The sequence below is a fragment of the Oncorhynchus mykiss genome, chromosome 17 (assembly GCF_013265735.2).
Source record: "Oncorhynchus mykiss isolate Arlee chromosome 17, USDA_OmykA_1.1, whole genome shotgun sequence".
Lineage (NCBI taxonomy): Eukaryota > Metazoa > Chordata > Actinopteri > Salmoniformes > Salmonidae > Oncorhynchus > Oncorhynchus mykiss.
In genome coordinates this window covers 33,543,538-33,560,308 of record NC_048581.1, presented here as the reverse complement: position 1 = coordinate 33,560,308, position 16,771 = coordinate 33,543,538, and the positions used below count along the sequence as shown (strand labels likewise).

The window sequence follows — 16,771 nt, the reverse complement described above, 5'->3', positions numbered from 1 at the left end:
CCACCTTGGCCAAGGACGTGAGGGTTTATGTTTCCTCCTGCTTGGTGTGCGCCCAGTGCAAGGCTCCCAGGCACCTGCCCAGAGGGAAATTACAACCCCTACCCGTTCCACAACGGCTGTGGTCGCACCTGTCGGTGGATTTCCTGATGGATCTTCCTCCCTCACAGGGCAATACCACGATCCTGGTCGTTGTGGATCGGTTTCCTAAGTCCTGCCGTCTCCTTCCTTTGCCCGGTCTCCCTACGGCCCTACAGACTGCGGAGGCCCTGTTCACGCACGTCTTCCTGCACTACGGGGTGCCTGAGGACATAGTCTGGCGATCTCGGTTAGCTTCACCTCAGGTTTTCACCCCGAGAGTAACGGAAAGGTGGAGAGAGTAAACCAGGATGTGGGTAGGTTTCTGCGGTCATATTGCCAGGTCCGGCAGGGGGAGTGGGCAGCGTTCATCCCCTGGGCAGAGATGGGCCAAAACTCACTCCGCCAATCCTCCACTAACCTCTCTCCTTTCCAGTGCGTACTGGGGTATCAGCCGGTTCTGGCACCTTTGAAGCTCTGGCAAAAAGCGAGCGCCAACCGCCAACGCTGCGAGGCCCCGGTGTTCGCACCGGTGGACCGAGTCTGGCTCTCGACCTGAAACCTGCTCCTCCGCCTGCCCTGCCGGAAGCTGGGTCCACGGTTTGTGGGGCCATTTAAAGTCCTGAGGAGACTGAACGAGGTATGCTACATGTTACAGCTTCCCCCAGATTATCGTATTAATCCCTCGTTCCATGTGTCTCTCCTCAGGCCGGTGGTGGCTAGTACACTCCAGGAATCTAAAGGTGCGGGAGGTTCCTCCGCCCCCTCTGGACATCGAAGGGGTCCCGGCGTATATGCTGTTCGAGCCATCCTGGACTGGAGGCGTTGGGCGAGGGGCCTTCAGTACCTCGTGGAGTGGGAGGGGTACGTTCTGGAGGAGAGATGCTGGGTGCCGGTGGAGGACGTCCGGGACCCTTCGATGCTGCGGGATTTCCACCGTCTCCTTCCGGATCCCCCAGCGTCGTCCGGGTCACCCCCGAAATCGGTGTCGGCGCACTGTTTTGGTCCGATCCTTACTCCTCCTCAGACAAAGAGGAGGAAATCCGTTACATCTGGCCACATCTGCAGTCCTCATGCCTCCTGGGCATCTTTCTTTTGCGGTTTTTCAGAGTCAGTAGAAAGGCCTCTTTAGTGTCCTAACTTTTCATAACTGTGACCTTAATTGCCTACCGTCTGTAAACTGTTAGTGTCTTAATGACCGTTCCACAGGTGCATGTTCATGAATTGTTTATGATTCATTGAACAAGCATAGGAAACAGTGTTTAAACCCTTTACAACAAAGATCTGTGAAATTATTTGGATTTTTACGAATTATCTTTTTTATTTTTATTTAATTTTATTTCACCTTTATTTAACCAGGTATGCTAGTTGAGAACAAGTTCTAATTTACAACTGTGACCTGGCAAAGATAAAGCAAAGCAGTGCGACACAAACAACAACACAGAGTTACACATGGAATAAACAAACATACAGTCAATAACACAATAGAGAAAAAAAGTCTCTATACAGTGTGTGAAAATTAGGTAAGATAAGGGAGGTAAGGCAATAAATAGCCCATAGTGGTGAAATAATTACAATATAGGAATTAAACACTGGAGTGATAAATGTGCAGAAGATAAATGTGCAAGTAGAGATACTGGGGTGCAATGGAGCAAATAATAAATAACAGTATGGGGATGAGGTAGTTGGATGGGCTATTTACAGATGGGCTATGTACAGGTGCAGTGATCTGTGAGCTGCTCTGACAGCTGGTGCTTAAAGTTAGTGAGGGAGATATGGGTCTCCAGCTTCAGTGATTTTTGCAATTCGTTCCAGTCATTGGCAGCAGAGAACTGGAAGGAAAGGAGGAATTGGCTTTGGGGCTGACCAGTGAAATGTAGCTGCTGGAGCGCGTGCTACGGGTTTGTACTGCTATGGTGACTAGTGAGCTGAGATAAGGCGGGGCTTTACCTAGCAAAGACTTATAGATGAAAGACAGGGTCCACTTATCTTTGAAAGACAGGGGTGAAAAAGGGGTGTTTCTTTTTTTTGCTTAGTTTAGAACATTCATAGACAAGAACAGCTCAAGGACAGAATTACATTTTTTTTTATGTTTTAATCATATAGCCTACATATCAATACATGCACACCTCAACTATCTAGGTCAAATAGGGAAGAGGCGTTGTGCTGTGAGGTCTTGCTTTATCTGTTTTTGAAACCAGGTTTTCTGTTCATTTAAGAAATATGAAATTAAATGGTTCCATGCAATAATGGTGTAAGGTTCTGTATTTATTTTCTTAGTCAACCTTGTGTTCTGTTTCTTTGTGTTCTTGAACGTAGCCCTGTCTTTATTTTTCGTTCATTGATTTCACCTGTGTTAGTTACTCACCTGGTCTCATCAGCTCCTTATTTAGTTCAGTTCATTCTGTTTGTGGTTTGTGAGGTATTGTTCATTTTGACTCTACTACGCCTTTTCTTGGCTCGTTTGTGAGAACCAGTTATAGCCTTCAGTTCTAGTTTTGATTCACCTGCCTGTTTGCCTACCTGTGTATGACCATTGCCTGCCTTTAACCATGATTCCTGCCTTCTGCGAAGGCGAAATAAACACCTGCTGCGCTCTGCACGTGAATCTACACCTTTTTCTCCCTGAGTATTAATTACAAATGGCTCTATAAAATACTGCATGTTTTCTTGAAGTTGTTCTGGATTTGGGGACTGTGAAAAGACCCCTGGTAGCATGTCTGGTGGGGTAAATGTGTTTCAGAGCTGTGCGTAAAATATTTGGGATTTTCAACACGTTCATGTTTCTCTTATAAAAAGAAGACGTGATGCAGTCAGTCTCTCCTCAACTCTTAGCCAAGAGAGACAGGCATGCATAGTATTTACATCAGCCCTCTGATTAAAATGAAGAGCAAGACACGCCGCTCTGTTCTGGGCCAGCTGTAGCTTAACAAGGTATTTCCTTGCAGCACTCGACCACACAACTGGACAATAATCAAGGTAAGACAACATTAGAGCCTGCAGGACTTTTTGTGTGGTGTTAAAAAAGCAGAGCATCTCTTTATTATGGACAGACCGCTCCCCATCTTTACAACCAGTTTATAATCTAATTTAGTGTCAACTTGTTCAACAGCCACACCACACATTGCCATATTCAGCTAAGGTCTAGAACTGAGGGAAGGATTTGTACCAAATACAATGCTCTTAGATTTAGAGATGTTCAGGACCAGTTTATTACTGCCCGCCCATTCCAAAATTCCAGTTTCCAAAAACTCTTTGTTAAGATGCGTATATGGACACACATGCTTTGTTTAATGCCAGTGTCAGGTCATTGGTAAAAATAAAAGAGTAGAGGGCCTAGAGAGCTACTGTGCGGTACACCACACTTTACATGTTTAACATTAGAGAAGCTTTCATTAAAGAAAACCATGAGTTATATTAGATGGCTCTGAATCCAAGAAATGGCAGAGGTTGAAAAGCCATAAAACATACTATACGCTTTTTCAGCAACAGGTTATGGTCAATAAGATCAAAGGCTGCACTGAAATCTAACAGTACAGCTCCCATAATCTTCTTATCAATATCTTTCAACCATTTGTGTCAGTGCAGTACATGTCATGTTCCCTTCTCTATAAGCATGCTGATAGTCTCCATATATCAAAATTGAGCTCCACTGCACCTCTGGTGCGAATATGAGCTTGATTGTACCGTTGTTGCTCCGGAAGATAGGGGGTGAACAATAAGTTGGTCTGTGCAGACCACTGTCAACATTTATGATTCCACTATGTTGTCTCCTTTAATCTGAGAATACAAGGAGGAGTTTTGGAGTTGCACCTTTCAGTTCACATATAGCATTGCAGACATTGTGGACTATTTTGCAAACTGTCGGTTCACTTGCACCACAGAAATCTCCTGTTTCACAATGGGAGGTTCCAGATGACAAAAACCTCAATGTCAGCAGCATTTTCTTTGTATATACGGAAACAGTCAGGAAAATTGATTTAATCAAAATCATTCAGTGGGTTGCTCCTGTCTATAACCACCCTTCTGTCTAGCCTCGGTGGTGCTCTTTGATCAACATCCATTAATCTGAAGTTAAACCTGCCTTTGGCCGATCTAGATTAATTCTAATCGTCCTTCTGGAAATCAGACTTTTCTAAATCTAGACTAGGGCAAGTCTAAGACTATTTTAAACCATGTCTGAGAAATGTAATTTCAGTCAGTCTAGTTTAAAAGTCAAATTTATTCTAGGATTAGGCTTAATCTGTGTCCACGAAACCGCCCCATTGAGTTTGTTTTATGGTAGGATCAAGATGGTCAGATTTATATTTAGATACTGCATGTTGCAATTCATTCTGGAACAGTTAATGTTTCATTAGCATCATGGCAAAATGAAAATTCTAGTAACCCATGTTGGTAATAAGTATTGCACAAAAACACAGGAGTATGTGACTGAACTCTTTGTTCTTCCTATCAGCAAAACAAGAGTTGTCAAGACATGGTAAGGGGATGAGCTATAGCCATAGGAATTTGAGGTCATGTAGCTACAGTACATAAGACTGTTCTTGGAACAGTAAATGGACAGGGCAGTTTCATGCCTTAAGTATTATTGGTCCTCATGGTGTTGACCCAAAGTCAATTGACTTCAGTTGAGCCTCGACAGAAAGGGGGAATTGGGTGTAAGGGTAAAGTACAAACATGAGAAGTGTTCATTTGTGAGAGTGAGCAAGTTAGCATGGTGTAATGGTGTCTTGTTCATATATCAAAGAGGGAATTTCCATGCATCTTGTACAAGCCAAATATGTGAACAGAGTTCCACCAGAGTATAGGATTACACAGTGAAATATATTTGAGAAAACAAAAATAATCTTCTTTCTACAAAACCCCAATCCATCTTCATCTACAAAAACAGGTATTTACTCCTGTTCCTATAAGAACAAACTACATTGCATAAGTCCCAGTCCACTAACAGTTTAAGCCTATGGCCTATAACATGGAAAAGACCTGTAAGGGATTGCCAGAGAAGTACAGAGGATGTTACAGTAGCCTGATGTAGTTTGACCCGTAGATAGGACACCTGGTTCAAATCAAGTGGAAGCCTGAGGCCTGAATAAGCACAATGTGTTTCCTATGCGTGTCTGTAAATGTTTGGACTGTGAATGTGGAACTAGAAAAAGAAGTAGAAAATTGCATTGGATTTTGTTACTCCTCAAAACAAACTCATAGCGATTGTTATGAAAAAAAGTGTGAAAACGGTTAGAAAAGACAATTGATTCTTGAGGCATATTTGAGAACAAGCAAATACCCTCACCTTTTGTACGTGTGGAACAAACATTTGACAATTTGACCAGTTATGGAGAGAGATAAAGAGAGAGGGAGAAAAAGAGAGAGAGAGCACACTACAGACGTGAGATAGAGGTGATTCATGTTTGTTGTTCTTGTTAAAAGCATTACCTCATTGTCCAGTTGTGACTGAGTTGGCGAGAGCAGAATGAGAGAAAGTGGGAGCGAGTGAAAGAGCGAGCGAGCGAGAGAGAGCATTTACCCCTCTGTTACTCTATTCATATCTGAGCATGGAGCTTTTTGTTTGGGGAGGACGTTTTTACAGCTCCAGTTTACAACCCTCAGTCACTCTGACTCTGCCCAGCCCTTGACAGAAAGTGGTGACCTCACTCCTTTTTAATGAAACTTCCCCCCTCTCTTTCCCTTCCTATTTTTTCTTTTTTCTAAGAGAGCAGCCAGGCAGCAAGCCAGACACTTTCCCTTTTCACTCAGTTCTCTCTCTCTCTTCACTCATCTCTCTCTATCTGTCTCTCTCTCCCTCTCTCTCACTATTGGCTTGGTGGTTGCTCAGAAGAGGCACTCCTCCCTCCTCGGCTTCTCACATTGGTTACCCCTGACATGACACTGGCTCAGTTGATAACTTAGAAACAGACAGGAGGGGACGTTCTATTGTGTGTCCTGTACTTGTCTTCTCTCCATGAGGTGCAAGGAAGCGGGTGGCTTTTTGAGTGAGTTTTTCTCCTGACAATTTTATGGGGAAAAGAGCATTGTTCATTCGAGGATTCGTCTTGTTTTTCCTCTCATTCTGAACTTCTGATACTGGACTTTGCAGTAGATGAGGTGAGATATCTGTATTGTTTTGTGATTCTTGTCACAGTATGCCCATCTAGACTACACTGCAGAGCTATCAAAAACCATGTCTGAGGGTGTTGTCAGAAAAATCCAGCCCTTTACCATTGGGACCAGGCTGTCTGTCCCCTCTGAAGCCAAATGCCAGGAGATTGTGGATGTCTATCTGCCGAAGTCTGCTGCTCCGAACAAGTTGGAGCTGCAGAACAACCTACACGACCAAATGTCCCTTTACATGGGCCAGTCCCAGGGGTGGCCTGAGACTGGGAACTCGGAACTCCCACAAGTGGCCGTCCAGGTCTACGCTTCAACACCAGAGGGACATCAGGATGAGAGAGTGGAGGAGGACAGGAATTCTGTGTCCCCCACTGCATCCTCTAGGTCCATCAGGAAGATTGCTATATGCAGGAATGCCGAGACAGTCCCCGACGTGTCCTTGTGTGACTCTGACCTGGCCACCTCAGTCAGTTCCACGTCGGAGACCATCCGAAGCAACAGTGTTCACCCAAAACCGCCATCCTTGAGAGTAGAGGACGACTTGGATAAGATATCCAACTCTCAGTCTAAGGTAACCTTGGATTACAGTTGTTTTATTCTTGGCGTCTCACATGTTATTGAGTTAGGATAGGCTGCAAGCCAGCACCAACTAATTTACATTTCAAATCACTTGGTTCAAATCAACTGGCTTTATGTGAAATAGAAATGGTGAATGTCTCAGCCAGTGTTGTTATGGACATTTGTTTTGTTTCTGTTGGCCATTCTCTAGCTTTCTGAAAGCAAATTAATTGACTTGTTTACTTTAAAGAAAGTAAGTCCAGAGCCAAATGGCAATAGGAGAATTGGGAATTAAATCCATAACCACAAAACCCAGTGTTAGTAATGTTTTGTTTTTCTCCCTCATTTCACACACTATGCTCTCATTAAGTAATTGTTTGTTTTCACATACTAATAATTACTGAATTTGCGTTACTGAGTAAGCTGAGTAACAACATCAATCTTTTAGTTTAATGCCTTCCACCCTGCAACACAAGACACTTTTTTTTCATCTGTTACCAAAAGCAACATGATATTAACACCATAATGTACACTGTTCCAGCATGAAACCTCCACGCACGCGCATGCACGCACACACACACACACACACACACACACACAATGTGTGCACTATTACCTCAGTGTTGCATTATCCACACTGTACTCTCGAGCTATGAGATCATCAGCAGGCTTTCATTAAGCAAGGTAAAAGGCCACGTTTCGGATGAACTGGTTATTTCCACAGAATAAACGACTCCCAATTCCATAATTGAAGGGGTTGCGTGGTGAAAATAGCAATCAGGCACATTGTGTTGGTGGATATAATGATGCCAAACTGAAGTTGTACCTGTGATTAAGTGTTTCTCCAGATCCACAGCGGGCAAACGGGTTATTTCAAAATTTGCGATTGCCTTTCGCAATTTAAGGGGATCCCGATTGGATTTAATAGTGACACTGAATAACAATTTGCAGAAGAAGCATGCCAAAATAAGCTTCCAGATAAAGAAGATAGTGTACTTAATATCACATACCATGTTAAGATGCATATTTTATGTACACAGAAAGCATGACATACATTTGAAGTAAACAGGAAAATTAAGTTAAATATTTTTTTTTAGTTCCATGGTTATAGTTTTCAATGCTGAGCATGCAACTAGCAAAATGACAGTGGGATGGGAAAAGGAACTGGAACAGCAAAAAGAGGAGCAATTATTTTGAGATGAGATCATGGTTTTGGCTCTCTTTCGCTCTTCATCTCGGCCCTGTGTAGGTGGGCTGGCTGAGTCACACAATGCCTGCATTCTCTCATCACTGTATTTAGTATACATCTTCCATTTCTTTTCACCAGGATTGAGTATAGCTCTGGGGGTCCGTCTTTGGGCTTCTGTCTGTACATTTCCCTGTTTCTTATGACAATGTCTACATCTCTTGAAGTTTTCAACTTTTCAAGTACCCAAGACTACACAGACACATTTTTTTATAGCTTTGTGTATAGCCAAGCTATCCAAAGACTGCAGGGTATGTGCATTCAGTTTCGATGTCTTTTGTAGCCTACCTGCGGCTTGAACTACCAAGGTACATGGAAATCTTGCAACATGGTGAAACCTGCGCAACAGTGCTTACAGTGAGTGATACGTTATTGTAAAACATTCTAAAAGCTCATATTCAAGCTTATCAACGCATCATAATGCATTATAATTGCAAGTTTCAAGTAAACTGTTACCAAAATGTGTATTTCACTGCAGAAAATACAGTACATTACATTCCAGGAAAACAAACATCTGTCTAAGATGAAAACCAGGCAGGCCTAACAAGTTTCAGATTATTGTGGAGACTGTAGGGAACCAGCAGTAAGTTGCTCCATGATTTAGCTACACACGGCAATGATGTAAGAGGTCTCGGAAAGATAATATGCATCATTCAACGTTTTGCATGAGGTCATCAGTACAGAATGCATCGGCATGGCAAAGAGAGAACGGAGACAGACAAGGAAAAGGTTCCACGAGCTTAAAGGTTATGAAACCGCAAAGATGGAGTAGTGCTCTGCAGCTCGCAGAAAATTATTCATTGCAAAGTAGCAGAAGTAAATGAAATGAAATGAATGTATCGCCTGTAGTGATTTCACAGCTATGGCAAAAAATACCTTATTTTCACATTTTTATGTTACAAATACTGATAACAATCTGTATAATGCATGACCTTGCTCATAGTGCAGTAATGCACTTGCGATAACCATTCAAAGCACATCATGGGTACTTTTAACAGCACTTATAAATGAATAACAGCTACATTCCTAATACATTACACTACAACTCATGGATCCCTATAACAGCCTATGTACTGCAAATAATGAAATGACCATACAGAAATAATTTGTAACGCATTACACACAGGTGGCTGGTATATACACCAAACAAAAATATAAACGCAACATGCTACTATTTCTAAAATTTTACTGAGATAAAAAAAGTTCACATAAGGAAAGTCAATTTAAATAAATTAGTTAGGCCCTGATCTATGGATTTCATATCGCTGGGAATACAGACATGCATCTGTTGGTCACAGATACCTTAAGAAAAATGGTAGGGGTGTGGATCAGAAAACCAGTCAATATCTGGTGTGACCTCCATTTGCCTCGTGCAGCGTGACACATCTCCTTTGCATAGAGTTGATAAGGCTGTTGATTGTGGCCTGTGGAATGTTCTCCCACTCCCCTTGAATGGCTGGGTGAAGTCGCGGGATATTGGCGGGAACTGGAACACACTCAAATCATATCAAATGTATTTATATAGCCCTTCGTACATCAGCTGATATCTCAAAGTGCTGTACAGAAACCCAGCCTATAACCCCAAACAGCAAGCAATGCAGGTGTAGAAGCACGGTGGCCAGGAAAAACTCCCTAGAAAGGCCAAAACCTAGGAAGAAACCTAGAGAGGAACCAGGCTATGTGGGGTGGCCAGTCCTCTTCTGGCTGTGCCGGGTGGAGATTATATATCTTACACATTGATCCAGAGCATCCCAAACATGTTCAATTTGTGATATGCCTGGTGAGTATGCAGGTCATGAAAGAACTGGGACATTTTCAGTTTCCATGAATTGTGTACAGATCCTTGCGACATGGGGCCGTGCATTATCATTTTTGCACCCCAGTATCTCTACTTGCACATCATCATCTGCACATCTATCACTCCAGCATTAATGCCTCTATGACCTATTTATTGCCTTACCTCCCTACTCTGCTACATTTGTACACACTGTACATAGATTTTTCTATTGTGTTATTGACTGTATGTTTGTTTATGTGTAACTCTGTGTCGTTGATTTTGTCGCACTGATTTGCTTTATCTTGGCCAGGTCACAGTTGTAAAAGATAACTTGTTCTCAACTGGCCTACCTGAAATAAAAAATAAATCAACAAAATCATGCTGAAATATGAGGTGACGGCGGAAGATGAATGGCACAATATTTCTGGGATATTTTATTTCAGCTCATGAAACATGGGACCAACACTTTACATGTAGTGTTTATATTTTGGTTCAGTACATATATATATATATACACAGTTGAAGTCGGAAGTTTAAATACACCTTAGTCAAATACATTTAAACTCAGTTTTTCACAATTCCTGACACTTAATCCTAGTTAAAATTTCCTGTCTTAGGTCAGGAAAATGTCGGAATTATAGTAGAGAAAATTATTTATTTCAGCTTTTATATCTTTCATCACATTCCCAGTGGGTCAGAAGTTTACATACACTCAATTAGTATTTGGTAGCATTGCCTTTAAATTGCTTAACTTGGGCCAAATGTTTCGGGTAGCCTTCCACAAGCTTCCCACAATAAGATGGGTGAATTTTGGCCCATTCCTCCTGACAGAGCTGGTGTAACTGAGTCAGGTTTGTAGGCCTCCTTGCTTGCACACACTTTTTCAGTTCGGCCCACAAATTTTCTATAATATTTCTTTATGGCGGTTTAGGAGCAGTGGCTTCTTCCTTGCCGAGTGGCCTTTCAGGTTAGGTCGATATAGGACTTGTTTTCCTGTGGATAAAGATACTTTTGTACCCGTTTCCTCCAGTATCTTCACAAGGTCCTTTGCTGTTGTTCTGGGATTGATTTGCACTTTTGGCACCAAAGTATGTTCATCTCTAGGAGACAGAACGCGTCTCCTTCCTGAGCGGTATGATGGCTGCGTGGTCCCATGGTGTTTATACTTGCGTACTATTGTTTGTACAGATGAACGTGGTACCTTCAGGCATTTGGAAATTGCTCCCAAGGGTGAACCAGACTTGTGGAGGTCTACAATTTATTTTCTGAGGTCTTGGCTGATTTCTTTTGATTTTCCCATGATTTTCCCATGATGTCAAGCAAACTGAGTTTTAAGGTAGGCCTTGAAATACATCCAAAGGTACACCTCCAAGCGACTCAAATTATGTCAATTAGCCTATCAGAATCTTCTAAAGCCATGACATCATGTTCTGGAATTTTCCAAGCTGTTTAAAGGCACAGTCAACTTAGTGTATGTAAACTTCTGACCCACTGGAATTGTAATACAGTGAATTATAAGTGAAATAATCTGTCTGTAAACAATTGTTGGAAAAATGACTTGTGTCATGCACAAAGTAGATGTCCTAACCGACTTGCCAAAAGTATAGTTTGTTAACAAGAAATTTGTGGAGTGGTTGAAAAACGAGTTTTAATGACTCCAACCTAAGTGTATGTAAACTTCCGACTTCAACTGTACATGCCCTCAAGTGTCAGAACCATGCATTGAGTATACTGGTTCACAGGTTCTTCCTTTATAATGACCTCTATAGGATGGACATCAGTACGAGACGCTTGACGTGGAGACCGACCACAAGGGAGAGAAGAGGAAGAGACTGCAACAGATAGAAGGCAACAAAGTCCCTTCCCGAGAAAACACCGTTAACCAAACGTAGGTCCCATTTTTGACTGAGCAAGATATATCAGTAACACCTTACTTTGATTTAAAAAAATAAACAGTAAAAAACAACAGGCCCCTAAACTTTGATATATACATGATAAATCATGGCCACTCGTGATTTATTATAGTTTTTTTTATTTCTCTATGACTAAATCAAATCACATTTTATTTGTCACATCCGCCGAGTACAACAGGTGTAGACCTTACAGTGAAACGCTTACTTTCAAGCCCTTAACCAACAATGCAGTTGTTGGTTAAGGGCTTGTAGAAAAAAAGTGTTAAGAAAGTATTTACTCAAATAAACCAAAGTGAAAAATTGAAAAATAACAAATAATTAAGGAGCAACAATAAAATAAAAGCAGCGAGGCTATATATAGGGGGTACCGGTACTGAGTCAATGTGCGGGGGCGCCGGTTAGTTGAGGTAATTGAGGTAATACGTACAGTACATGTAGGTAGAGGTAAAGTGACTATGCATGGATAATAAACAGAGAGTAGCAGCAGGATAAAAATGGGGGTGGGGGGGACAAAGCAAATAGTCTTGGTAGCCATTTGATTAGCTGTTCAGAAGTCTTATGGCTTGGAGGTAGAAGCTTTTAAGAATCCTTTTGGACCTAGACGTGGCACTCCGGTACCACTTGCCATGCGGTAGCAGAGAGGACATTCTATGACTAGGGTGACTGGAGTCGTTGGCAATTTTTTGGCCTTCCTTTGACTCCGCCTGGTATAGAGGTCCTGGATGGCAGGAAGCTTGGCCCCAGTGATGTACTGGGCAGCACGCACTACCCTCTGTGGTGCTTGTGGTTGGAGGCAGAGCAGTTGCCATACCAGGCGGTGATGCAACCATTCAGGATGCTCTCAATGGTGCAGCTGTATAACTTTTTGAGGATCTGAGGACCCATGCCAGATCATTTCAGTCTCCTGAGGGGGAATATGCATTGTCGTGCCCTCTTCATGACTGTCTTGTTGTGTTTGGGCCATGATAGTTTGTTGGTGATGTGGACACCAAGAAACTTGAAGCTCTCAACCTGCTCAACTACAGCCCCGGCGATGAGAATGGGGTTGTGCTTGGTCCTCTTTTTCCTGTAGTCCACAATCATCTCCTTTGTCTTGATCACGTTGAGGGAGAGGTTGTTATCCTGGCACCACACTGCCAGGTCTCTGACTTCCTCCCTATAGGCTGTCTCAGTGTTGTCTGTGATCAGGCCTACAGCTGTTGTGTCGTCAGCAAACTTAATGATGCTGCTTGGGCATGGAGTCATGGGTGAACAGGGAGTACAGGAGGGGACTGAACATGCACCCCTGAGGGGCCCCCCGTGTTGATGATCAGCGTGGCAGATGTGTTGTTGCCTACCCTTACCACCTGGGGGTGGCCCATCAGAATGTTCATGATCCAGTTGCAGAGGGAGGTGTTTATTCCCAGGGTCCTTAGCTTAGTGATGAGCTTTGAGGGCGCTATGGTGTTGAATGCTGAGCTATAGTCAATGAATAGCATTCTCACATAGGTGTTCCTTTTCTCCAGGTATGAAAGGGCAGTATGGAGTGCAATAGAGATTGCATCATCTGTGGATCTGTTGGGGCGGTATGCAAATTGGAGTGGGTCTAGGGTTTCTGGGATTATTTTTATTTTTATTTGACCTTTATTTGACCAGATTTCAAAGAAATTCATGGCTACAGACGTGAGTGCTAGTAATTTAGGCAGGTTACCTTGGTGTTCTTGGGTACAGGGACTATGGTGGTCTGCTTGAAACATGTTGGTATTACAGACTCGGTCAGAGACAGGTTGAAAATGTCAGTGAAGACACTTGCCAGTTGGTCAGCACATGCTCAGTGTACACATCTTGGTAATCCGTCTGGCCCTGCGGTCTTGTAAGTGTTGACCTGTTTAAAGGTCTTACTCACATCGGCTGCGGAGAGTGTGATCATACAGTCGTCCGGAACAGCTGATGGATGCTCTCATGCATGCTTCAGTGTTGCTTACTTTGAAGCGAGCATAGTGATTTAGCTTGTCTGGTAGGCTTGTGTTACTGGGCAGCTCGCGGCTGTGCTTCCCTTTGTTGTCCATAATAGTGTGCAAGCCCTGCCACACCCGACGAGCGTCGGAGCCGGTGTAGTAGATTCAATCTTAGTCTTGTATTGACGCTTTGCCTGTTTTATGGTTCATCAGAGGGCATACCGGGATTTCTTATAAGCATCTGGGTTAAAGTCCGACTCCTTGACTAGGCTACATATACTTTGTCCTTGGTGCTATGGATGTGTATTTGTTATGGCTACCGTTAACATGTTGTTTTCCTAGCTACTACTATGTAACTACAGCTTTCCATGTAAAGGAACATTACTTGGTCTGACTTAAATTATTCTGCATCCATCTTGGATTTCAAGTCATATCTGGGAATTTGACCCCCATGGGATCCCATTGCCAAAGCACTGAACTAGATACTGTATCTCTTTGGTAGCTGCCTGAGGTTCCAGTCACTGTTAAGAAACTATCACCAAGACCTCAAACTGGCTCTGGACGTCTCCTCCTTCTACCAACAGGCTGACAACATCATCTGCACCATCAACAGGAAGGTAAAAAGGCAGAATAGGAATTTGCACAAGAGTCCTATTTTGCACCAGTGATCCTTTAAAGGTACAACCTGCAATATTTACATGCTGTTAAATGTTTATTTCAATTGATTGATTCTTGAAAAATATATGTGCCATGAGCTTAGTACAACTGTCCCCATCATAACCCCAATAAAGGGTCCCAAAGCTCTCCAAAGTATCATTGTTTTGTAATTACACGTTATTACACTTATTATCATGAGATTGACTCTATATTATTTTTGTGTTTGGTAGAGAAGCGTCCTGTCTGGATCCGATAACCAGGGGAGCTGCGGTCAGACAGAGATCTACAATATTGCCAGCCAAATCACGGTGAGTGGCACGTGGGGGAAAATGTAGCTCAAAATAATGAATACATTTATGGTGAAACGCAGCAACGCATCATTCATACATCAGGGTTGTGTTCAATTCCATTTCAAGTGAAATACTAGTGATTTAAAAAAAAGTTATAATTGAAAATATAACCAACAAAAATATGAATTGAATGTCACTGTTTCACTGAATTTAAAAGAAATGCACTACAACTGTCTTGGCACATGCTCAGTACTCAAGCCTACTAAGTAGAGAGAAACACAGAGAAACTATCTTAAGACAGTGAAACATAACACCACCAGACTATTCCTTCCTAGACCTTCTCTGGATCTTTTTGGGGTGTTTCCCCGTTAAGAAGCCTTCTATGATGTGATGTTATGCTGTGAGACTTATATTTCCCTCACTAACTTTAAACATTAGCTATCTGAGCAGCTAACCGATCGCTGCAGCTGTACATAGCCCATCTGTAAATAGCCCACCCAATCTACATACCTCATCCCCATATTGTTTTTATTTACTTTTCTGCTCTTTTGCACACCAGTATTTCTACTTGCACATCATCATCTGCTCATCTATCACTCCAGTGTTAATTTGCTAAATTGTAATTACTCCGCGCCTATTTATTGCCTTACCTCCTCACGCCATTTTCACACACATTTCCATGTGTAACTCTGTGTTGATGTTTGTGTCGCACTGCTTTGCTTTATCTTGGCCAGGTCGCAGTTGTAAATGAGAACTTGTTCTCAACTAGCCTACCTGGTTAAATAAAGGTGAAAAAAATCTAACCATAGCCTTCCATTTTAAAGAGCGTGGGTCGTTTTCCAAGACTGTAAATCAACACCAAATGAATTGTGTCACTTCCTTCCTTCCACTGCTCCCATCCCCTCCCTCGACCACGCTCTCTCCAGATGCTGAACGAGACTGTTTCACGCCTTTCGGACCTCCACCCTACCCTGGCTGCCAGAGTGACACGGAAGCAGGCTGAGGTGCAGGAGAGTTGGGGCCTTCTCCAGGAGGGTAGCGGGTAAATATGGGTCCCGAAAGCTCATATTGTTTATTTGTCTGTGTCTCTAATGCAGCGTTTCCCAATATCGGTCCTGGGGACCCCAAGGTATGCACGTTTTGGTGTCTGGCCTTACAATACACAGCTGATTAAAATTATCAAAGGTTGATGATTAGTTGATTATTTGAATCAGCAGTGAAGTGATTGGGCAAAAAACAAAATGTGCACCCTTTGTGGTACCGAGGACCAAGTTTGGGAAACCCTGCTCTAATGGCACCCTATTCCCTATATACTGTAGTTCATTACTTTTGACCAAGGCCCATGCGACTCTGGTCAAAAGTAGTGCTATATATTATGGCAATATTTGCTATAAATGTAAGATCAATGTTTACAACATTCACACATGGTTCCCGTTTGGTTGGAGAATTTTTATTTTATTTTTTTATTTTACCTTTATTTAACTAGGCAAGTCAGTTAAAGAACAAATTCTTATTTTCAATGACGGCCTAGGAACAGAATGACGATTGTAACATCATAACTCCTGAAACACCTGGTTTAACTGTGACAGGGCTGGCCGATGCCCTTCACATAAAAAAGGTTTTACTAAAAGAACGGGAACGGTTTCATCCAAATTTTGATATTTATTTTCAATAAATATATAAATACAAAATGGTAAAAACATGGACTAAAAGATAATCCCTAGAATAAAATAATAATCTTCACTGGTCTATCCTTGCTTACCTCTCTTCCCCACTCGCACTCTCACACAAACATTTAAACATCTGTAGCTCGTTATCTCACACTTCACTGGTTCAGGTGAAATGGTGGAATGAGATCTCAACTATGGCATGATATGAGTAATGTATGTTGAGCAGGAATCTGGAATACAATTAACATTCACAAATAATATTTCAATTAGGGGCAAGGTTCAAATGTTCAAGTGAGGATGTGTTCGCATCACTCAACTCTATTGAAGACTGTGTATATTTCCCTCCTGAAACCACAGTCTGAGAACCAGGTTGCTTACCTGTAGTCTATTTCCAGTGGTGGAAAAAGTACTTGTCATACTTGAGTAAAAGTAAAGATGTCTTAATGGGAAATGACTCAAGTAAAAGTGAAAGTCCCCCAGTAAAATACTACTTGAGTAAAACTCAAAGTATTTGGTTTTAAGTATCAAAAGTAAATGTAA

General features: G+C 42.2%; 1 protein-coding gene across 2 annotated transcripts in view; it reads left to right on the top strand.

Annotated features, from left to right (window-relative positions):
• The first annotated feature begins 5,786 nt into the window (after positions 1–5,786).
• The window catches only part of LOC110493764, a 38,203-nt gene continuing 27,218 nt past the window's right edge, over positions 5,787–16,771 (top strand). For both annotated transcript variants that reach the window (XM_021568228.2, XM_036949755.1), the window contains exons 1-5: positions 5,787–6,754; positions 11,534–11,652; positions 14,117–14,231; positions 14,502–14,579; positions 15,488–15,603. In XM_021568228.2, the coding sequence (XP_021423903.2) occupies positions 6,254–6,754; positions 11,534–11,652; positions 14,117–14,231; positions 14,502–14,579; positions 15,488–15,603 (929 nt within the window). In that variant the 5' untranslated portion in view covers positions 5,787–6,253. The remainder of the gene's footprint in view (positions 6,755–11,533; positions 11,653–14,116; positions 14,232–14,501; positions 14,580–15,487; positions 15,604–16,771) is intronic.